Source organism: Acanthopagrus latus, chromosome 2, assembly GCF_904848185.1.
Source record: "Acanthopagrus latus isolate v.2019 chromosome 2, fAcaLat1.1, whole genome shotgun sequence".
Taxonomy (NCBI): domain Eukaryota; kingdom Metazoa; phylum Chordata; class Actinopteri; order Spariformes; family Sparidae; genus Acanthopagrus; species Acanthopagrus latus.
This window is the reverse complement of record NC_051040.1, coordinates 15,156,153-15,181,212: the sequence shown is the minus strand read 5'-3', so window position 1 is coordinate 15,181,212 and position 25,060 is coordinate 15,156,153. Positions and strand designations below refer to the sequence as shown.

The 25,060-nt window shown below is 42.9% G+C and overlaps 1 protein-coding gene across 1 annotated transcript in view; it reads right to left on the bottom strand.

The window, feature by feature from the left end:
- grik4 (glutamate receptor, ionotropic, kainate 4) overlaps positions 1-25,060 on the bottom strand; it is a 329,989-nt gene that overhangs the window by 115,288 nt on the left and 189,641 nt on the right. The window contains exon 6 of the mRNA XM_037084197.1: positions 3,647-3,811. Within this exon, the coding sequence (XP_036940092.1) occupies positions 3,647-3,811 (165 nt within the window). The remainder of the gene's footprint in view (positions 1-3,646; positions 3,812-25,060) is intronic.

The window sequence follows — 25,060 nt, the reverse complement described above, 5'->3', positions numbered from 1 at the left end:
CAAGAGAATCTCAGCCTACATGTGCTGGCGAAACGTGCGGAAGTCCGAATGCATTCGTTCACATTTAATATGCCTGACGTGATGCGAATAGAGGAAAAACAATCCTATAGACGCTGCCCACGAGAGCCTTAATAGCTTGAGGGAGAGAGCGATATTAATATAACAGACTTTCACATATGGAGACCGAAAAGATAGTGAGACGGGAAGAGACACAGACAGATAAACAGAGTGACAGGCAGTGAGAAGGAAATAGAGACAGGCAGACATATCTGGAGGCTTAAAAACATAAAATCTGGCATTTGCACATGAATGCCATAATATCCCCAAAAGTGACACACACACACATCTCATCTTGTTTTGTCCTCGCTGTACATTAACACGGACTGATTTAAAAAAAAAGAAAAAAAAAGAAAAAAAAAAAGACTTTACCTTCAGGAGAGGAAACACATCTTTTGATGGAAACATTTTAGCCAGTGCGATTTGTGCTCCTCTCTGAAGTACCCGGGCCATATGCTCTAATCTCCCATACTGGAAAAAACCAGAACGCCGTTCCTTGTGAGTTTATAATCCCTGGCTCCTAATTAAACCACCGCAAGCCAATGATGTGAGGCAGAAACGAGCGCGGGCACTACGTACTGTTCATGCGCGCACAAAGTAAGTGTGTGTGATGTGCAATTTGGTGTCAGTTATTGGGGCAATTGCAGAGCATTAAGCAGCTGCCTGTGTGAAAGAAGCAAAGTGGGATGGGGGGGAGAGGGGCGTTTTCAGGTCTGTGCTTTGAATCCAGAGGCAGTGAATCGAATGATTAATAAGTAATCCCTTGGTCACCCATGGGGCCTGTAAGACATGAACATGCCGGCACCTTACACAAACACCCACGTGCACTTGCCTGCACACGTTTACAGTACATGCACACACACACTCGCACCTGTCTGCATGGCTTCACCAAATTATAAAGCCGAGTGGTTTGACTGCCAGCGCACATGCTCCCGGCCGCCGCGATGCTTTCATTCGCTCCTTCCCTGCACAGCTAACGCTGTGTGTGCATATGTGTGTGTGTATGTCCGAGAATGTGCATGAAAAGTCCACGTCCGAACTGGACTTCGACACCTCAGGTTATTCATTATCCCCTGGACATTAATGTCGGTGTCGAGGTATCCATTAGTGCCGACGGTTGCGAGAATATTACTGTGCAGCTCGCCACGGTCATATTATGGTCCGAGGGTCACCAGGTCGGCTGGAGTCCATTTTTGCCGATTAGCATTGATTTTTACTGATCAATGCAAGCTATTGAACCCTTGGAGTGATCAGAGGTCTCTAATATATAACATCCCACATGACGACATCGACGCAAAATATGCATTGGTTATGTGGGGGCGTAACAACTCTCCTGATTATAACTCGGTTTCCTTTTAGTTTTGTTTAGCTGTCGGGGGGGGGGAGCAAACATTTTCTGTGTTTTACTAAATTGAGTACAACTTGGAATATCAAGAACAGAAAAGTACAAGATGAAGGTAGAGTACGTCGCATAAATTCAGACAAATTCCCTCTAAATTGTAAACCTACCCTAGCTGTATGATCAAAGTCTAAACTCACAAGATTTACAAGAAGAATCTATTAATCTTTATACATGTATGAGAATCTTTATTTTCATCAAATATCATACATGGTCCATTTAACCCGTTCTGAGGGGGCAGTGGGCGGCCATCATACAGCGCCCGGGGACAAACTCTGTGTTGAAGCCAGCACCTTTGTTAGCGACACTGACTGCAGAATTAACCTGATGTCCGAGAAACTCAACACACACAAAGAATTTGTTGAATTCCTGTCTTGAAATGTCAAATGTTAAATTCCTTTCATTCGAATTCACACCAGAAGTTAATGAGGTCTGTTCTGGGCCGAGGCCCGTCCGCCATCCAAGTTTCATGAAAATCTGTTCAGTAGTTTTGAGTGCTGCATCGCAGGCAGCTGGACTTGTTTCACCCCTCATCCAAGAGACGTCTTCAGTTTTAACTAACTGGAGGGGAGATGCAGGCTCAGCCAAGACTGAAACAAGTCCAGCTGCCTACGATATAGCACTGAGAATTACCATGACTTGGATGACTGAGAACCTTCATCATCATCATCATCATCATCTTTTCAGTTTCAGAGTTTCATCTGTTTGTGTAATCCTGCTGACAAACCAGCGATCAAACAAACACATAAACACGGGTGATGGATCGCATCCTTAGCAGATTTAATGATTCTCTAAAGGTTGTCCTACGTGAAGATGAGGTTGCGACTTCAGACTGTGGATGTTTGTATCACGACTTTGGTCTTGATTCAGAATTGTTACACCCCTTGTGTTGTGCACAGTTCCACCTGGTATATAACTGCAAAGAACGGCTGTTGGTGAACTAGAGTGTTTTCGAGCTGCAGCCAGTCCAAGGAGGCCTCCATTTAGGAGCTGTATACTCCACACATGCAGGACTGTGTGGGGGGGGACTATTCTGGGCAGGTAGCGCTCCCTCTGTGATATTTCCATCTAACTGCGGCCACTGATCCGTCCCTAATCCAATTCCTGCCTCTAATTACACACACACACACACACCTTCCACGCACAAAACACTTGCACAATGCACGCACAATCCAGCGCACACACACACATGCAGATACGTGCACAGAAATACACAGGAGGAGCCACATTTAGTAAGGGTTTGTAGTAAACCAGGCAGAGAAAGCAATACAGTTTCTCGTTGCTGTGGTAAGTGAAGCGCTGTTTCCGTGGATTAAGCGGCGCCACTGACGCTCTCTGGGTTTCTGTGACAGTGGGAATGTGTCGCATTGAAAATCAATGCCCGCACTCTTCTTGTCATGGCTGCATATTGGTTTGTTTTCTGCAGACACACGCTGCGCTATATTGATTCTGGATGGTTTTCATTAAAAATTAAAAAAAACAAACGAAAAAAACATAACTGATGGAGCAACAAGTCGCCACACAGAGAGAGGCCTTGACTCAATTGATAACAAATAGATGATCCTGCTTGTGCTAATGGGGTCACCCTAAGCGATGGCCTAATGCGTGTTCAACATATTATTGCAAACCTCATGATGGCCTCGCTCGAAACGATCCATAAGCCTGCGTGTTGAAGGTCACCTCTGTTTCAACATTCTTACATAATAATTCTAACATGACATCACCTTTTTCCTTCGTACAGAAAATGTGGTTTTGCTCTGCCCTGCCACAGCGGAGCGAAAGGTTGCCAATATATAAGAGAAAAAAACTGATATAAACACGCTGTTTGACTCCTGCAGCTAGAGGAAATATGACAACTCATCCTGCGTTCCCTGCTCCGCACCGGTCTGTCATCTGATTTCAATAATTTGTTTGCTTCTGTTTGCCCAAAACGTTGATAAACCAGACGGACTTATCTGCGTGTACTTGGGGGGGGAAGAGTGAGGGCTGAAAGGAAGACAGGACGTCTGAGTTTAAATGACAGGCTTGCTGATTTCAAAATGAGAGACCCAGGAGTGAATGCTGACTGGACCCTCATTACTTTACTCCGACTCGAGATGTGTGCATTTTCTGGCCGACGGACTCGCGCCCACATCAACGCCTTTCTTCTCCTCGCCAATTAACTCACATTTTCTTCCCTGTGTTACTTACTCGTTTCGCCCATTTCGTATTCACTGTCCCTCAGCAGTTCAAAGATGTCCACCTCCAGCTTGCCGGTGGTCGAGCGGTTGCTGTTCCTGTTGATGCTGTCTTTGGCCAGAGTGATGGCCAGTCGCTCCCCTCGGCTGCACTCCATAGGGTCGTCAAGGATGGCAGCTGAAGGGAAGAGAGGAGGAGAAGAGAGGGATGGGGTTGTGAAAAAAAAAAAAAAAAGGATATGAAATAATTATCCCCACTTGTAAGTGCTGTTCATTGAAAACAAATGAGAACTGCAGCAAAATGAAATTTGGCCAAAGACCGTTCAATCTCAGAGCCTGTGAGGACAGGATATGTATTTGAAGCCTGTTTTTTCTTTTTTCTTTTTTTTTTCACTAAACAATAAAAGTCCAATCCCCTGAAAGCCGCTCCCAAGTTGCACGGATTTATTAGCACCAATACTAAGGTGACATTTTGTGCACACTGCTCTCCATTAATCTAGAGTGCTCCGGCATTGTTCTTAATAAATCCATACACTTTGGGAGCAGCTTTTAGTGTGTGACAGCTACTTTTTACTCTAAAAGGGGTGAGTGCTATTTAATGTAAATATCTTGTCTGTATGGTTCAAGCTCGAAACTTTAAAGGCTTAAGAAATCTCTCACCTGTTTCCGAGACATTTTCAAGAATGCCGGAGAAAATATAGAGTCATAACTGATGTTTACCGCGGCAAAAAAACACATCAAAACATCTCTTGGTTGTGTGGGTTTTATAGGGGCTGTGTGGAGACTTCAAACTCCAGTCACTGCAGAAGCTCACACTGTGCAAGACTATTCCAAAAATAAATCTCAGGGGCATAAAACGCGCACTAAGACAACATGTTGCAATCAGAAAAGATTTACTCTGTGTGCCATTATGTATTTGTCATATTGTAGGATACGGCAGTTATCAGACGAACTGATGCCTGTCTTACAAATGGCTTAGCTAAGCCAATTACAAAGGCACTGGATACAGATAACGCACTCTTCTCATTGTAATGCAAGGAAACAATAATGTAATTCCACCACAATATGACTGAAGAGACGAGTTATAAATATTAAAAAGGATTTTAATCATTATATACATATGGAAACTGTGTGGTGTATATATATATATATATATATATATATATATATATATATATATATATATATATATATATATATATATATATATATATATATATATATATAAACCTGGAAGCTAGAATGTTTTTGTGGTGTACGTGCTTATTATTGGATTGAATAGCCAACATCTTTGCCTTCATTATCCAATTACATTATTAAGTCTATGCATGCAATTAACCACTCACAAGGTAACGAGGCTCTAAAATCATACCCTGCTTCATCATCTCTTTCATCATTCAAATGGAAGCAAAATTTTACAAAATGAACATCATTCTGCATCGAAGAAGAATTGAAACTAGTGGTTGAGACCATAAACTCATTAGGAAAAACCCTTTACCAAGTTAATAAATCTCATAAACTTACATGCAATCAGACTTCATTTTGAAACTAGTGGTCATGTCCCTCTCTGGCCATTAAAGAGAGAATGCAGGTTTAAGGCACTTCCAAACCAGAAAGCTTGATGGACAACACACAATTTGGCATCATGGGCAAATAAAAAGCACAGTAAACATCATCCGTTCACTGAGTTATCAAACAGGAAAGGCAATGAATGACACGTGCTTTAAAACGTATTGAATAAATCTTATTGTTTTAATGATCTGTCTAACTGTTCATTCATTTTTTTTCCAAGGTGTGATGCCAGATACCAACAAATCTATGAGGCATCAACAACCATCTAGGCAAAAAGACTTCAATACAATTTACAAGATAACTGTTCTTAACTGAAATGCAGCATCTTAACATTTCACTTCAACCGATTGTTAATTGTTTCAGCCCGTCTACATCAGCAGTTTGCATTAATTAAACAAACCTTGAAATAGCGCTACAGGTCGATGCACAGGATAGAAAGGACAACACAATAAAATGAGAAGCAGATGTCTGAAAGCAGGCTTTCTAATTAATGCAATTACACTGTGTTAGCACAAAGGTTCCCCAATTAAATAGATTGCATTTACAGCTAAAGCCGAGAAAGGAGATAAAAGTAACCTACCCGCAAAAGTGTGAAATTAATAAGGCACAAAGAGATACAATTAGGCACGACTTGGCTGAAAGGTAAACGTGCTGTCGACAAAACTGCAGGTGGAGTGTTGTCACTTCGGGCCTAATCATGTCAGAGTTGGACGTGCGGAGCAGAAGTGGAACATGTTTGAGGTGACCTTTTCCCCGCTGATCACACAGTTGAATAAACAACTCGGGCTCGCAAAGAAGAGACAAATCCACTAATCTGATATGACCACTGGGCACAGCCACAGCGAACTGATGCTTACAACCACATTAAAGAAGCTCGGCTAAGAAGCAGACAGGGTAAGGTCATCTGAGGTTGTACTCCCCTCTGATGGATTCTAGAGCCGTGGACAAGGATTCCAATATGCGCTTAAAGGACTCCCTCTTGAACAAGTATAGCTAACAACACCTTAATATGATCACTGGTATAGTTTAATAAAATCAAAGGCACACATTCAATTAAAGTTTTATGCGCAGGGAGTCAAGGGAGATTTCTCTGCACCGAGCAATGAATGTGAGTTGTAGATAATGCGTTGTGCAAAGGGTGTAATTTGTCAAGAGTGTAAAACGGTCTTTTGAAGACAAGGTAGGGGTGTTGCGTGGCAACATCACTTTCATTATGTGCATGTTTAGTTTGGGCATCAACGTCATTTGCACTGAAACACCTTTGACTGCTGCATCTAAGAGGTTTTTCACATATTTGCTACATCACTGCATTCACCCAATGAAAACGCAGGCATAAATATTAGCTGCACTTAGCTAGCTCAGTTAGCCATTGGTGTTTACATCATTAGCACACAAAGCTTTGGGCCGGGACGCTCTGGTGCTAGCTGGTTAGCATGCTAACTTCAGTAGATGTCTCTGCAACACAATACAAAGACACCACGATGTCAAAACTGCTATTATTCACATGGTGTTGATTCATTTTAGTTCATTTTCAAATGTTTTCAATTAGAATTCTTACATATTAGCCCTCTTAACTTTATAACTTAATGAGTTGTTGTGATGTTTTGTAGGATAATGTGCAATGTTCCATTTAATGCACACATGTGTTTAACCTTAGCCATAGATTAGCTTGTGCTCAACTAACACTGTTTTCCAAATGTTTTCTCACTCTTAGACTAGTCAAAAAAATCTATGTTCAAATTTCCCTTTAAACATCAGAGAAATGAGTCATCCCTGGGTAAGTATTCATTACAGTCTGACATTTTTAGATTAGAGGACTGTTCTTTGTGGCTTCATTTAGTCAGACATTGTCATGTCTTAGACATCCTATCTGACCAAACTTATACAAATGTCTTATGTTCAGAAATATAGGGATTTTTTTTACAGCTCCAGTATATACCCAGCTTCCACCAATATTCATTCTCCAGCTCTATGGATTTCTCTGTCCGAGGATCAACCCTTCAAATCCAGAGGAAAACCCCGTGATGGAGATTAATGTCGACACAGCAGCAGGTTTGAGAATGACTGGCTATGGAATTATTTCTTGTCAAGGTGATCACTAAAGAAAAATCAGGCCTTTCCCGATGTGTAGTTTTAACACTGCCATGTCCTATATCCAACATATTACATCTTGATCTTACATCCTTGGACTGCTACTATAATCAATAACCTCACACCTTTTACAAAGTATCAAATGACTACATGTACTGTTTCTGTCCATAGTAGTAGTGACAAATCCATAGAACAGATGCTGCTGTCGCCCCTCAGCTCCACGGAGTGCCTTAGCTCACTGTTTTGGTTTTATGACCGACAGATTTACTGTTTTGGTTCACGCTCACCGCTCTTATCAGCACTGTTTTTAGATGCAGCAGGCAGCCGTATTTTAGCAAAATGGTCTGAAAGCACCACTATACGCTACCTTTCCAAAACCAAGCAGCAGACAGGCAAAGTATAGTGAGCAAGAGGAGCAAAGACGTGTTTTACATTTGTCAGGAGGTTAGATGCAACAAGTCCAACTAAATGCTAATCTTGCTGCATATCTCCTGGGCTTAACTCAACTCAGCGGTGATAATAGGTTAAAGTGTGACATGTGTGTTTGCAGCTTCTTTCCACTGATTGAAACAAACATTTCAGTTTAAGGTGAGGTGCGTGTGGAAGGCAAAACACTGAGGCTTAGAACACTTCATATTCAACGGCAATGACTTTACTGCAACGTAGAGATAGACATGTCATTCAGGTGAGCTGGCATTATAATTCATTCACGAGCAAAAGAAGTCTACTATCACAGCACCTTCGTGTCTGCTGTCATAAAAATGTGTTTCCAATGACATCTGTCTCTCTGAAGACACTTCACTGTCTTTCTATACAACCCTCTGCCTCACTCAGTCCCTTTCATTTTAATGTCTTCCATTACTTTTGCGTTGATATGTCATGACCCGTCTCTCAGGCGCTACATTTTATCTTCTGTTTCGCTCATTCATTCCATTTCAGTTTTCCCTCTATGAGACATACATTGTGTGAGATCACCACCTTTCACGGGTTTGCAGCAGAAATGTCAATAACATATAGTGAATCACAATTCAAACGCCTTCGTGCACATTGTATGTATCTGTAGGAGTAGGTGTAGGCCTTCTGACTGAAGCTGACGTATCTTAGTCTCACAGGAGATGACATTTTGGGAGTGGTCAGTACATGACAGCAGGCAAACAGGACAGGATGTTTTGATGCGGGGAAAACACGAGCTGGCCCATGATCCATGAAGCCAATCAATGGGTACCCAGGAGGTGAACTGAGGTGCTGGGTGCTGTGGACCGTGGACCGTGGAAGAGAGGATCATGGAAAGTGTGAGATGAGAGTTCCTCGGAGATAAAAAGCGCATAGCTTGGGAAAATGTTCTAATGAGGTCTTTCAGCATCTCTCACAGATGTAGTCAAAAATGTCAAAGCTGCCCGAAGCATTGCTGTCATCTCAGCTAGCTTCCGAGAGCTAAGTTCAGGTTGACTGTATTTCTAATGATACTGAAACGTGAAACATAAACAGCAACCAAGTATGTATTCACTCTGCAAGCCATTCCATCAACACTGCTGTTGGAAAGATATAGAGCCATTATGCAGGGCTCCAGGGTGAAACTGATCTGGTTGCACTTGTGCCCAAAAATCTGTCAGATGTGTTCAGTGTGTGTAGACAGTTTCTCACCAGAGCATTTCTAAAGGTGCACTATGCAACTTCAAAGGAGAAACTGCAATAGAGGTCAACAGCTAAAGGAGCTTATGTTGACCCATGGTGACATTTGGTGTGTGTGTTGAACTTTTTCAGTAAGGTGTAAGGTATAGACTTTCTATATTTTTGCACTGTTGGGCTTCTAGATTGGCAATGCTGTTTTTCTTCTCACCCCACCTTGAATCAAACACAAGCCTGTTTGTTCTCCAGCATCATATACGAAGGTAAACAGATGGCCTTACATCTAAGTGCATCTAAAGCTGGTGTTGGCTCCTGCAAACTGCTATTCAACGTGTCAAAAGCTCTGTGCCAACCCTTTATCAGGCAAGGAACTTCAATGGACATCCAAAATGGTGCTGTTATGCGACCTAGTGAGGTCAGAAAACAATGTGATTTATCTCAGCCAATCAGCGAAGACTCGGCTGCATCACAGATAGTGACATCATGCAATCAGACCAATCAGCAGTGGCCATGAGCATTTCTAACGTCCCTCTTTCGCCGGGATGTGCAAGGTACGGCTTTTGACCCCTACCTACTCCCAGACCAACAGTTGTATCATCAAAACTAACCATGGTAAGTCGATGAAACTCACACATTATACATTTAAACAGCTCAGCTAAATGTTTATATGGGTATTGTTTGTTTAGGATTAGTGAAATGAGTTAACTTATTGGTGTGAAAATGAAGAGACCATATATAATCATACGCCCTCTTCAGGTAAAACTAGTGGAAGTGACGAAATGTCCATCTTTAGACATTCGTCCGATGCATGTAGTAAGCCATACTAGGTTTTTGCTATGTAACCCATTTGTGGAAATCTTAGCTATAAATAGTGAAATACATGTGACTGGGTAAGTGTTATGATCTTGTAACAGTTTTTTTTTATGATACTTCAATGGCATATATTGGTGTTTACTTTTACTGTAAGCCTTATTACTGCTAAAATTGATTTAGTAATTCAATATTTGTGATTTATTTTGTTTTTCTTATTGAATTATAAAAAAACCCATTACTTATAATGCTATTTTTCATTTATTATTTGATATTTCTTTATTATTAGTAGTATTTAATTCTTTAAACCACTGAGATAATTTGATTAGAATACAGGAAAAAAAAAAAACAAACAAACATTTATTTGTGCCTGTATTCCTGATAACATTATTTACAAAATTCTATCAAAATGTATTACTGGGCTCACTAGAATTATGTGCTGGTGCACCTAAATGAAAAAGTTAAAAAGTTAACAACCAGTGTAAAAAAGTCCAGAGCCCTGCTTATTCAGTGGAGCAATGCATCAAACTCACCTTTATTGGAAATACAATTATGCCCTTATTCCTGTAGGTGCACATACACACTTATGTGTGTGACTGTGCACATGTATAGAAAACTGCAACTAAAGTTTCAGTAACTTTCAGTCATTTCTGCATAGTGTATCCATCCTTAATGTATACATAACAAAAAGCAACATCAACAGTTTAAAACTTCAATTCCTGCAGATTTCCAGCCTTCCCTCTATGTATTCCCCCTGAACAGACAAAATCACAAGAGATTACTAGGCCTGTGAAGTGTGTGTTTTCACTGAGAACTGAGAACTGCTGCTAAATAAGTCAGAATCAAGGCGTTTGGGCCTATTGTAGTACATAAAAGGAACGTTCAAACACGGGCCTGCATTGCCTGAGGAGCAATGATTTTTGTGATATACGCACACAGCAGCTTGAAGTGTCTCTGGAAAGTGGCAGTCAAGGGTAAAAAACTCATTATCCTTTTGAGGGATCTGCTGGCTTCTCTATTAACTCGATGGCTGCATCTCTTTTTCCATCAGACCAAGTGCTAAATGCAGATCAAATGAACTAGCTCTTGACCAACTGTACGAGGTAATTAATGGTAGTGCGCTCTCCAACTCGTGGGCTTTGCTTTGGGGGGAAAAGCCATTACCTGATGGGGGGTGGGGAAGAGTTCAGAGGGACTTGGCCTTTGATCAAATAAATGCTTTTAAAGAATGTGGACATTGTAAAGTGATTTAACATGGTTGTCATTTCAATTGGATATCAAAGGTTTTTTTTCTATTCAAGATCTTACATTTTGCCAGCCTACTGCTGCGCATACACGCGCTCTCGGTGGATATCATTACTTTGAGTTACCGTTCCCCCTCACATAGTTCAATGAGAAGGAAGGATCAATTCGGAGTGAGGAGCGAATGCATTAACGCAAAACACATCACTTCTCATATCCCCTCTCATGGAGCCATATGTGATGAAATGTTTAGTATGGACATAACGTAATTCCTCCAGCATGTCAAGAAACTGTGATGTGCTCAACTTGTGCTAATTTATGGCCCAATTGAAACAACAAAGAGACGGTCCAGGAACGGACGTCCGCCCGTTTGATATGTTTCCATTCAGACTTGTTTCAGGCGTCCTCCAGTGAACAAACTCATCCATCTAGCCACTTAAAGTGCACACTGACGATTCCTCGCCATGCCCGAGACCCGGTGTATGTTTTATTCAAGACATTAGCCCCTTTGTTCTTCTGTCTCATCTGGTGGAAAAATCAAGACTCCCGCTTCTCACTTTGTCTCGTCTTTTCGCTCAGATACCGCTCCTAATAAGTCCTGCAAACTGTAGAAGACAACTGGCACCGGATTTATTTTTTAACATCACAAGGAATCTTTTTACTGCAAATTACATCAAGTACCTTACCCTTGAGTTACTCAGGGGTCTAAATCACAGTTCAACGACTGGACAACTCTGTCACCAATGCCCAGTATACACTACTGTACACCCAGGATGCACTGAGAGGCTTGTCAACCATTTTTAAAGATTTGTTGGAGCCATTCTCACGCCTTGTCAGTATCCTCCATGTTGATAATTCCTCAAAGGGACAGTTCACAGCAAAATCAAGGACACATATTTTCCTCACTACCTGTGAGGAAGTGCTATTGACCTGTTTTAAACAAGATGGCACAAAAAAAGTTGCAAGTGTGGAGGAGTCGGGTCATATTTTCTGAAAAGAGACATTGCTCTTGAGTTTTTCAAACAGTGTCTTTCCTGCTAAAAGCACCACAAGTCGAGCGCCATCCATTCCATTATATTTGGTGGAAGGCAAACGTCTCTACGGACGATATCTACAAAAATACCCCTCCACACTACTGTCAATCACACATGCACTGCAGACAGACAGAGAGAGATGCTGAGGTCCTTGTTTTGAACACTCAATGTTATTAAACCTTCTGCTGAGGAAGGAAGCAGACAACGTTGCCGGGAAAGGGAAAAAAAGAAAAAGGAGAGGCACGGCGAGTTTCCGGAATTAGGGTGGACGGTTGAAGCAGCACTGCAGTTTAATTTAAAGGCAAAACAATTCCATAGAAAGATATTTTGAGTTTCATTCTGAGGTTGCCAGTTGCCCCCCCCACCCAGCCTACAGGTGCAAGCAACTTGTGTGATGCACAAATGTGAAAAAGACGGTGAGGGGCAGTCTAGACAGTCTATTTGAAAGCATCTTTCCAGAGTCCCATGACAGATTTAAATAATTACACTGTTTACTAATTTTATTTTTAGTGACGCTGATTAATTCATGCAGAGTTGTTCCAGGTCTGGACATAGGGAATACCAGGGGCAGACAAATGAATCTGAGTGAGGAAACAGTGACGTGAAGACTTGAGTTGATCGCCTCATGTGCTCTTTCTTGGCAAGCCGAATATAGGGCCTTTATATTATTTATTGAATATGTTCCTTTACCCATATTCTGGCATCGACTTCCACTTTAGCATCCTCATTAGAGGTCTGCTTGTTTTGTTTTTAGCTGGCTGATTAGTCCACCGTATCGCGTTCAGGAGGGATCAGCTTTGTTTTTCCTGAAAAAATGCCAACACACGGAACGGGAGCTGCGTACTAATGCAGGTTTGCACAGGGCTTACTGACGGCATCAACGAGGAACGCCGCTATGGACCGGGCCGTGCACTTGGATGCCCTTTAAAAAAAAACACAAAACAACAACAAAGCAGCTCATTAGCTAATCAAACTCTCCTGTGGGACATCGAGTTGTAACTTCAGCTCTCACCTCTCCACGTAACGGATTTTGTTCACATGTTCATGTGACATGTTCATGTCATCATCATTAAAAGCTAAGACGCAGACACACCCTGAGGAAAACATTGTGTCTGATTCGAAACCACTCATCCGGAGGCCGCATTTCAAAATAAAGACCCGATGCAGAAAACGGTGAATGTGAAGGTCGCGGGAAATGCAAGGGGCTGTCGTCTCTCAGCACACTCCATTCAACCACCTCTTAGTTTAATGGGTTTGTATGCTTTGCTGTCTTTTCAACGAGCGTGACCGAAGAGACTGAGGAGGGTGATTAAAACAACGTCTTTTCTTTTTTTCTGTTCATTTCCTTTCAGCAGTGACATGCGAGTCGTGTCAAGGTTATGTCAGTGAATTGCGCCACGCACTGTTTTATTTTTAGCTGAAAGGTCAGCTTTGACTTTCATCAGAGAGAGAAAAAAACACATCGTTTGAAATCTAGTCATCCAGATACAAACAGCTTCTGCCTCTCATTTCAAAGATTAGAGAGAGGCTTGATTCTAATTGCGGTTCTCTTATCTTATCCGTGTAACAACAGCTGTAAATCAAAAACTCAACTAATTTGGTGTTTTCAACATTCCAGAAACAACATTTCTCGTCCGTTTGATGCTTGCCTTCACATTAATTAGCAAAGACGCTGGAGAGCTATCATTGCCTTTTCAGTGTATATTCTCGTGAGTGTGTGTGTGTGAGCGCCTGTACCTGTGTGTGCCCAGACACTCGTGCGCTTGTGTGTGAAAGCGGATGAAAAAAGCGGCGCGTCATGCTTGTCTAATAGCTGTTTTATTCACTTGGAGCAGCATGACTGCGAACTATACCACAGCCAATCTGTCTGCTTGTCTGACTGCATGGCGAATGGAATTGCTGGTTCCACACTTTAATCAATCTCATCCGCGGGCCCTGTGGTGTGCACCGCCAAAAGGAAGCGGAGGTGCTATCTTACATAATTAGAGAACCTCGCTCGCGGAAGACCTGGCGACAAGAAACTGATTTCCTGGTGTCATATAATGTAATTATGGCCCACACACACCTGTCATAATGCGAGCGAGTGAACTGATGTGTTCAGTCTCCAGTCTGAGGCTGAATGCGAAGACTGACTCCAGTGGCCTGTGAAACTTCTCAGTCTCTTCAGCTGGTGCATATTTAGCCTGCAGTTTATACTGTGTGTCTTCTGTTGCCACTGGTGGTCAGCGGGGAAAAAGAGCCATAAACGTAGACAGCAATAGGACGGATTCAGTAGTTATAATAATTGGTGCTGAAATCGCCATTTTTTGTGATTAAAAGGGAGCCTTTAATAAGGTCCCTCTGGGCCCGCGAATGTAATAGCCATCAATGGAGAGGCTCACGAGGGAGCGATGTCTTTGTCGTCTAACTTCCTTGTGCTAAAGAACCTGGGAGCGCCGGCGACAAAGAGCGACTGGCAACATTGAGATAAAGCGATGATAATTAGAAAGCTGTAATCTTGATGGCCTCTGACAGCAACTTCTCCACGGATCAGCTTTTGCCATATTGGCTGAGACAAGGCAGCCATAGGAGGATACAGCTTCTGATGTTGCTCTCAAAGTAGCCGGGTCAAGCAGTTATCATATACCCACACAATTAGAGCAACATGCGAGACATGGCAATGATGCTGGATAAAACATTACAGTAGATGGAGTTTTGTAACTTTCCATTTTATGTTGAAAGCGCATCCTAATGGTATGTCTGACTTTCCACTTCCTGTCTTAAGGGCACTTCAATAAAGACAGGATGAGCAGGCTCCTACCACAAAGACTTGAAAGTGAGAATGACAACAAATACAAAGTTGTATTTACGGCACGTCTCACAAAAAAGTGAAGAGGAGGTAAAAAGTAATTGTCTACTATGTTCACTGCCATAATGCTGTGATGTCATCTGTGTTTACATGAGATACGTGGATCTTGCCAGTCAGTTTCTGACCTGTAGTTCCAACTTGGATGTCAGAGGTTGTTTTTTTTTTCCAAGTTCCGAGTGTAATTGAACACACCATTAAGCCTGTGTTTTCCACCTCACGCCATGTTGGTTTGCCTGTTTTTTATTTTTCCCCTGTGTTTTTTATCCATTGTGTTTCACCTTTGTTTGTGGCTTGTGACCTTGTTTTACACTGGCTTGTATTTTGTTTTTCCTTTTTGGTTTGAGTTTAGTTTCTTGCTCTTGGATTACTCTTGTTTTGTTGCCAGCCTTTGTTGCTTGTATTTTCGATTTTTGCACTTTGTACGGTCAGCTTTCATTAAAAAGCTTGCTTCGAGATTCTAACCTGCCGTCCTCGATGCTCTGTGTTTTGGGTTCTGTTTTTGCCAAACCTGAAACTGATGAATTGCGGAGAAATGAACTGCAAAATAAAGCAAATACCCCGCCGTGGAACAAAGTGTAACCTCGACGAGACCTTTGGTGCATCTACTGTATTCACAATTTGTCAGGAAACAAGGTTATGTTAGTGAAAATGAACGAGGGAGGGGAAGAGGGAGCACATACAGCACTGTAAGTCTGTGTCCCAGAATACTCTGCTCTCAGGCTGCAGATGATGAGGCAGGGTGATGACAGCTGTCTCAGATAATAATCCCTTGGTTGTATGTGTGATATGCAAGTGTTACCCCATGATGTACTCTCCTGTGTGCACTTTACATGTTGTCTTGTGCACATTTTTGTGTTTGTACATTGAGGACACAGTACACATTCACAGTCTGAGTTATGACAGTGGGCTGATTTCACACCGGGGAATAACGAGTGGAGGGTCTTACTGAGCATGTTTGTGAGACGGGGCTCTCGGGGAAGGCGGGTGTTGCCGTGTTACTGTTTGTGTGTGTGTGTGTGTGTGTGTGCGCGCGCATTGTATGCATTTGTGCCTGGGGAATAATTGTTTGTATAATCCCGCTCGCTATTTAATTTCTGCTCCACTTCAGCTTATTACCTGGCACCGCCGCAGAGGCGGGCAAGCTTTAAAACAACAGCTAGCCAAGTGCGAATGCACAATTAGCTGATGCAGTACCACAGAGGCTTTAGGAGCTGCCGATTCTGCCGAGGTTTATGGGGCAGCTGTAACTTTTAACAGCCTCTTTACACTCACAAAATATCCAACCCCCGAAATCCAATCAAGGCCAGAACATAATAAGTCAAAACGCTAAATAATGAATAAAAGGTTTTTACCCAAGAAGAGGTTCCGCTCTCTGTGGTCTCCTATTTTCCCTGTTTGCGATGAAAACAGCTTCAGAACAATAAGTGGTGGCACTTCATTTAGCGAGTAAAAATAGATGAAAAGATGCCATGTGAGACAAGACTGAGCAGGAGAACACAGAAGAATATTTGGCACACATTATATTTGGCACAAACACATTAACAAATGCAGATGCTTGAAACGCTGCAGATGCTGACGGGAAGCGCAGATCCAGTGGATGCACCGCAGCATTTCCTGCCTGCTGTAGTTAATGCATTAACACCAACACAGTGTTGCCAGTCGCTGAGCAATGACATCAGATAAATTGAAAACACAGAAGCTGTTTACAGAGGGAGTCCACCTACGGGGCCCTGCCAATGTCAGCTTGATTACAGGACACCCACAAAGCATAAAATAGAGTCAGTGGAGAAGCTGTCACCGGAGCACTCAGATTGATGAAAACGGACATGGTTAGGTGCGTTAGGGAGTGGCGGACGCCAGATGAGGAAAAATGATGGTGGATGATCATAAAAACCAGCAGTGAGTATGGCGGGTTTCCCATTAACATGTTGGGCCATAAGTTCATCCTCCCGTGTGTCGACAGTGCACGCTCATCTTTTATCTCATCCACTGGCAGACTGATGCTGCTATTTGTTCAATAGCACTCCCACTGGGTTGGAAAAGTCTGAAAGCAATTCATCAGTGCAAAACAGCCCGCCTACTGCCATTTCTCTTGAATCAGCTGAGCCAACACTCCAAACCCTGATGTCTTCATGCCGACTAATGGCCATCCATCCTCTGTAGCTGTTGGCAAACATTTCAACTTTAGAAAGAATGGGTTATTTCTGACAACGTGGTGATAGAGAATGAGCAGTGGTTGTCATGGAAAGACAGCAGGGAGTATGATTCATTGTGCCAAGGCCACACTGGCGTGGGCTCGTCTCCAGAGGCAGGCACAGGCACACTGGGTGTCTATTCACCAAGAATCTTGAGTTCATGAGATGAGACTTGCTTTGCAGCGAGGGGTGGCAGCCGCCTCACAGCCACACTGTGGCTTTCACAAGGAGTGTTTAAAGACTGGCAGAGTCAAGGGAATTTGCAACTTTAGCACATCCTTTTGTGTTAATTGAAAATGAAGGCCGGCACTCTACATCTTTCAAGTCATTCAGCACAAATTATATTCAAGCTTTATTTAATTAGACAGACTCTGCTGGGGCCACACAGCACTTTGCATGTTTACTGAATGCTGCAAGACTGCACTTTCAGACTAAAAAACAGCAGAGTTAAAAATACAGTATGTAAGGGGCTGAGTTGGTGATGCAATTTAAACAGTTAAATGAGGCTGAATTAAGTAAAAATTCATGCAGTTTATAATACTATGGATGATTTGTGACAATTATCCGGTGCTTCGAGCAGTCACACTGTTTCCTTTTACAAAGTAATGCAGCAGGAATGTTGACTTGCATGTATTTGATTTTAACAGCGCACCTTGTGGAATGACACAGTATTGTGTTATGACCATAGACTGTATAAATCGTGGACAGATCCCAAGGTCTGAAAACTGAACGAAGAGTGGAGGTACCTTAAACCTGCATTCTTTCACTGGTTGTAAAAATAAGTCTGTATCTAAGCTTATCAGAGAATTATCCTCCTTCTCACTTGATTCATTACCTCAGTAAATGGTTTGCTAATGACTTTATGGTCACAATTGTTAGTTTGAAGAATTCTTCAATACAACATGGTATCCTTTTCTAAATTACGGTCCCATTTACAGTAAAATACACAACAAAGTAAGTTATACTTTACAGCTTTTTATCCCGCCTCATTTTATGAACCTAGGAAAACTCCAAAATCATGAACCATCCCTATTCAAGGCATGGCTCTTATGTGACCATGGCATGTCCTCTCGGTCAGATCTAATCATCTTATACTCCCTTACTCCACTCTCTGGTCCAAGTATGGCCAAAAAATATGGTCATGGCAGGAATGCCAAACTCGAGGCTTCAAAGCAATAGTCCACTAACCAGTGAGTGACGTCAGGGCGGGTTTATGCTCAGTTACAACAAATGCCAGGGCTTCTTTTGCCAGACAAGCCGATACAGAGGGCTCATTGAAATGTATGAACATCCTCTGCTTACGTCAGCCTGAACATAGTGTTACAGCTCAGTTTGCACTGTTAGGTACCCTAAAAGTGAGCTAAAATCCCTTTTGCCGACACACTTTATGACAATTAGCGTCCGTCCTGATAACGGTAGGTGTGACATTCACAGAGGAGATTTAATTGACAAGATGATGGCCAATTACTCACTCGGGATGACGTGAGTGGATTGTGAACGTTAACAGTAACAGCTGCCTGATGGCCAAGGGCCGGCAGAAAGTCACATTGGGATAGTAAATTTAAGAGCCTGCCATCTTGATTGGGTCAGTCCTGAAAACACTGACACAACACAAACCTACAGCAGTTAGCCTTTGGTGCCTCCAGCTTGTGCATAACACCTGACTCCCCTTGACAGAGCTGTTTGACAGCTCTGTCACTGCAAGGGAGTGTGACGCTCCCATTTTATCCAGGAATTAGGATTTAGGGAAAATGGAAGTGGTAGCAGTGAAAGAAAGTGATGTGAGAGAAGGGAAAAGAACATTCATCCCTTCATGGAAGGATGAGTCCCCCTGGGTCAAACATGACGACAGAAACAGAAATATGCACGGCGTGGTGTGTTGCCTGCTCCTGTCAAAGCCGGGCACAGCGGTGGAGATCATTCCTTAAAGGCTGTAAAGTCTCTGGAGGGCCTTGAGAAGAGTCGGTAACACAGACAGACAGCACAGAGGGATCCCAGCTCCCAATACTTTATGGGTTCTTGTGCTGTTTGGGTACATAAGTTAATGTAATAACTGTCATGACCCCGCTCATGAGCCACGGTCAAATGGTCTCAAAAGAAAAGTTTTACAAACAAATCAATTAAAAGAAAAGATCTCAAAAACGTTACAGTCATGAGGTGTCTTCGTTAGCGTTACAGGTTTGCCAGCCGATCCGTGAGTGAACGTGATGGATGGAGATTGTTGCAGGGTGTTAAACTAAATTGAAAACCAGTCCGAAGCCAACCAAACAAAACAACGGTGCCGAAGGGATGGTGAGAGAGAGCGAGAAAGAGAGAGTGCTCTGTGACCGCCAGATCTTAAACGCTCCTGGGAGACTGGCCAGTTCCATTAACTAACTCTGCCCACAGGGTACCTAGCAACACCTGGCTACTAGAGCCCTTTTGTAGTGAGAACTGCGTCATCTCTGTTTACCACAATGGAGCATTTTCAATCTCCAACTGCCAAACATGTTACTTCGGTTCCTCTGCATTTAAAATTGCCTGCTCTGAACTTCCTGGAGCTATTTGAAGTCTCTGTGAATCTCAAGATTGTTGTCTACATTTGTTGTTTAGGCGGAGACAGTGGTTGTTGCAGTGCATTTGATCAGCAGAAGAAAATTACATATACTTGTGACAGAGAAGCTAAATGACGACATATTACTCAGTCCCTTCATTGCTCCGGCTGTTTTCATACCTCAGAACAGCTTCGTGTCCGTGTGTTATTTTCTCATGAGGGCAGAGGAAAAACTCCATCACCGGAGGGAAAATGGCAGCACCTGGTGCACAGCCTGTAGTTCAACTTCCCATCATTTCTCAGGACAACTTCAATAAATCATGACACTCTCACTCTTCCTGTCACTTATACGCACATACTCGTAAATCCACACAGAGCCTCTACTGCTTTAAACCGCCGCCACCCTCATCAGCCTTGGTGCCGCATGAGGAATTAAAATCGAACAGACCCTTCCGACTAAAATAAAAAAGGGATGGGAGGAGGCGAGCCGGAAACGAACGCCAAAAGTACATTTTCACTCCTTCAGTCTAAATGAGTGAAAACAGATGATAGTTTGGACAGAGCCAGAGAGCCTCAGAGTGACAGGCGCTGGGAGGAGGAGGAGGAGGAGGAGGAGGAGGAGGCAGATTTAAAGGGATAGCTACAGATTCAAAGAAAGTGAAAAAAGCCAGGGAAAGTGACAGGGAGAGATGGTAACAGAGGGAAAAATCCCGGGCCGACCTGTTGCAGCGAGCGACAAACTGACAGATTGTGACAGAGACAGACAGTGAGACGACTGACACGCTGTTTTCATGAGTGATGTCTTGTGGCGAAGGATGGTCTCAATGATGACTAAGGCGATGATGAGGAGAAGAACGATGGTTATTATGATGAGAACAGCAGATATGTGGCGGTTGTAAGTTCCACTCCTGGGCCCGAGGGACAGAAGACATGCGGGCAGACAGGAAAAGCAGACAGCGAGCCCCAGGGGAGTTCAGGCTCTCAGTAGGGTGTCATTACCTGTCAGTCAGCATATCTCCCTCAACAGGCCTGGCCTCCAGATAGATCCACCAGCACTTAATTGTCTGGAAGGTCAAGACAGACCAGCGAGCGGTTTGATGAGAGGAAAGGTTAAGAGGAAGGAAAACAGAGAACAGAGCGATGTTGATGACACAGGGGAAGGAGAACGCTTTTCTAAAAGACATCAAGAAGAGAGGGTGGGTGAGAAAAATTCCTCTTAACTCCTGGCAAACGACTGATAGAGAAGTAACATGGTAATCTACAGTACCATGGACGGTAATAGCATTTAATACCTGATGTAACCTCAGAGACACACTAAAACAAACAGACCGCCGGGCAACAAAAAGCCACGTGCAGGCTGAGAGGAGCCTCTGGCATTTTAATACTGACGTTTAACCTGCAATAAATCTGTATTATTATTATTATTATTATTATTATTATTATTATTATTATTATTATTATTATTATTCGAGAAAATGTCTCATGGTAGATGCCAGCCCTGTGCGATGACGACTGCTCATGAAACAGGTGGGAGAAAGGTTTACATTTGGCTATCACTATGAAAACAGGTGTTTACCCTATTCCTGACAGTAAACAACTGTTCAACTTAGACAATTTGGCAGCAGACTATTCACTCTTGAATGAGAGTGAATAAGGAACTTCATAATGCTTCACAGTTGCTTGATCTGTCCTCTTTGCATTTTATTGTATCTTCCTGCCCTACAGATTGACCGGATCAGCAAGCTAATATTAACCCTAAGCCCCGAACCATAACCATTTCAAAAACCCAATCTTAACAAGACGGCGGCCGATTTCCCAGCCATGTTTGCGGCGTCACAGTCAGGGATTTTAAATAAGTCAGGACATTCTCCAGACCTAACACGTTGTCTTAAATAATATTTCAGTGAGTAGTAGAAGCTCAAAGAAACGTTTCAAAGAACAGCTTCAATTTATCTGCGGTTTGCATTAAAAAATCAGGGCTCCAACATTTAATCTGGCATGGATCTGAAGATGTTTTGGCAGACAAGAGTGCCCCCAGTAGCAGATTCACAAGAATGTTTCTCTATAAAGTGGACCGATACGATGAACAGTCACACAGAACATCTGGCAAAAAAAAGGCCTCAGAGGGAAAGAACAGACTGGACTGTTTGCTTTTATCTGTATGGCCATACAGCCATTTTCTGCCTCTATGACAGCTTTTGATGTAACTGTCCAGGGAAATGGACAGACATTCAGCCACTCAAATGGGTTGGGAGCTCCCGGTGGGGCACCAATGCTCATCCTGTCGCTTTAGGGCAATACTACAGTATAATCCAGTGCATGAAAAGGACATTAGTAACCTTGCTTTCAATCACTCATGTCTCTCTCCCGCATTTTTCTCCCTCTTTATTTCCCTCTGCCGCTTTTACACACTGGCATGTAGTCATGTGCCGGCACCCTGAGTGATGGCCTCTGCACACAAAGTATCGACTTTTTATCACCATTCCAACAGGGCGGGCAGGGACAAAGCTAAAGTCATGGACTCTGCTAGTATCCATCACCCACAGAGACAAAACCAAAGCTCCTTAGGCCGTTCAACAGTATCAGCGCTGATATGTACTGGATACCCTCTGATGCAAGCTTAGTCATATTTCTCTTCCCCTCGCCCTCCCTTTGGCTGTCCTTTGCCTTTTTTGCATTCAAGGAGACAAAAAAAAAAGGAATAAATAGTACGCCTCACACACTTGTCCTTCCGACTTTGATCCAGCCAACAAGCAGTAAGTGATCAAGTGAGAGTTCTTGGATGAAAAGGAGGACATATGTTGTTCACAACATTTTAGGGCCATCAAATGAAAGATTTTGAGGAGGCCAGTGTGGCATGAGGAGTTTGCATCACTTGAATGAAATGAGATAAATTAACATATTTCCAAACTCGGGCTAAAATCCAATCCGACAGAATACAAGAATCAATTAAAAATAGAGGGACGATTTGACTATAATCTATGTATATTCAGCATGAAGTAGTATCAGTTCGATTGGATTAAGAGACAGATACTGCTGCTGCTGCGTTTATCCCCACATTGATGGTGCGAGGCTGGGCTTCAGGGAAACTATAGGCTCTCCTCATGAGACATGAAGCACTTCTGAAACAAAGATAAGAAGGCAGGAGGGAACCCGGAGACATATAGAGAAACGCATGGAGAGATATCCAGAGGGAGAAAGAGCAAGACAAGCCATTCGCGAGTTTGGGGTTGTTGAGCAGGGGGAGGGATGTACCTAAAGGGGCATGCAAAGTTCTCATGGCATCGGCTAATAAAACTCCAGGGACGGCAAACACGGACTCAGTGACAAGTGCAGTGTGTCGGGCTGTGTGACGTCACCGTCCTCTCACAGCCACTGCTGCACCACCAGGGAGTTCATGCCCTCTGCCTCGACAGCCACAGTACCCTGAGGGCAATGTTTCTCTTCCTCCCCTTCTGCTGTTTCTACTATGCGGTGCTCCGACTACAAGGGGACCCAGATGGCTAGTTGGCACCCAGGAGGCCACCTAACAGCACCTCTCGATTGTTCACGTACACACGCGTACACGTGCGGTACCATAAATGGGGGTTGTTGAATAGGTGTGGGATGTTATCGCACAGGCACCGACTATAAGAGTTCCCCCCTAGTGACCAGAATAGGAGGGTTAACAATGTGAATGGTAGACCCTGAGGGATCTGCCAGGGTAAACACTGTTTGATGAAAATACCATCTGTGTGCGTGTGTCTCCTCGTGTACCTCTGCTTCAGTTTATGCAAAACAGAAAAGGGTAATATGCTCTTGTCATTGGTGTAGTAACAGGACCAGTGGATGGAGAATCCAAATGGGAGCGCCTACTGGAGTGTGTGCACGGCTGATAAGGTGAGCGATCGAGGGACGGGACGGGGGACAGGACACAGGACACAGGTGAGCGTGAGTGGACGGTAATCCACGGCGCTTCCCTACAAGACTGCACTCTTTGCACTCTGAGGCGAGGAGATAGGAGGAATACAAGAGGGACAATCATCCGCTGACCCTGAACAGCCAAGGAACCGGCGATGGAGACTGGTGAGGCAAAAGAGAGAGAGAGAGAAAAAAAAAAAGCTACACAAACACACACGCTAACACACACTGACACCTGGAGACCCGTCAATTGATTCAGTGCGGAGCGAGTTAATAACACAGTTGGCTGCACAGTGAAAATAGCCTACCTGTCTGTACACAGTCAATAGACTGCCACACTGCCCCCAGAGTTGCAGTCGTGAGAGTGTGTGTGTGTGTTTAATTGTGCTTGTGCTTATCTTCTCAACGGTGTCCATGATGTCCTGCCACGCAACCTGTCAGTTCTCCACTTCCTGTACATCGTTAATCCATTCGATCCTCTGCTGTTTAGTGGCCCAAGCACCGTAACTCCACTTCTACTCTTGCACTCCTCCTCAGTGGAACTGGATTATTACCATTTAAAATCTGCAGATTTATCAAAAAACTAAAATAACTTGAGAGGATGCTTCTTTGCTTCTGTTCCATTTTCATTGTCCATATGGTTTTATTGTAATATGCAAGAAGATGCAAGGAGTCCTATGCTGAAAACTGATATTCTGTTTTCATGTAAATACTCTACATTGTCATATTAAAAGGGCAACTCCACCAATTTCATACATTATATTGTGTTGACAGGTCTTGGGGAGCTCTACTTCACATGTGGATGAAGTAGCATAAAGAAGTCAGTGGCTCCAGGGGGAAGCTGGATGTGATCTCAAAAAATGCCTCCTCTGACGTTACGCAGTGGCTCAGTTGCATTGTGGGCAGTTTATGTGCCAGGTTTTGAATAGCAGTCTCCACTAATGGTCAGTTTAAAAAACAGCATCAAAATCAAAGTAGCAGGGCTCACCTCTTTTTTATTCCACATGTTCTACTTCCTTTTCAAAACCTGCTACCTATATTACCCACAATGCAACTTACACTCAATTTACAGCCACAATAGGCTTCATACTTGCATACACTGCAATCTTTGCTCAACATCATTTCATTTCTTTTCAAGTGATCCATCTGTCTGTCTTCTTATTCAACTATCTTTTCATTTTCTTTGTTTTTGGGTCGTCGTACCAGTAAAAATAATACAGTCTACATCCTGAATTTTGCCTCGTATATCCTGACTTTCCAGTTCTGAAACATCTTTTTTTTGTCCTTCTGGCAGTTATCAAACCATCTATGCCTTCATTCATGTTTTCTTTGCTCTTGATATCTATCAATGTTCAGAGTGTTTTGCGTCAAACAACCATCACTCCTTTATTGTTAGTTCCTTTTATGTTATCCATGTCTATATTTTAACTCTGCTCCAACCTTCACCTTGCATTTCAACTTCAAAGTGTGTTAAATGGCGCTTCTTTCATCAGCATTCAGTTGTATCTCTTTTGTTAGTCTGTTTAAAAAAAAATTGACCTTTTCATTTTGTCATCCAACTTAAACAAAACTT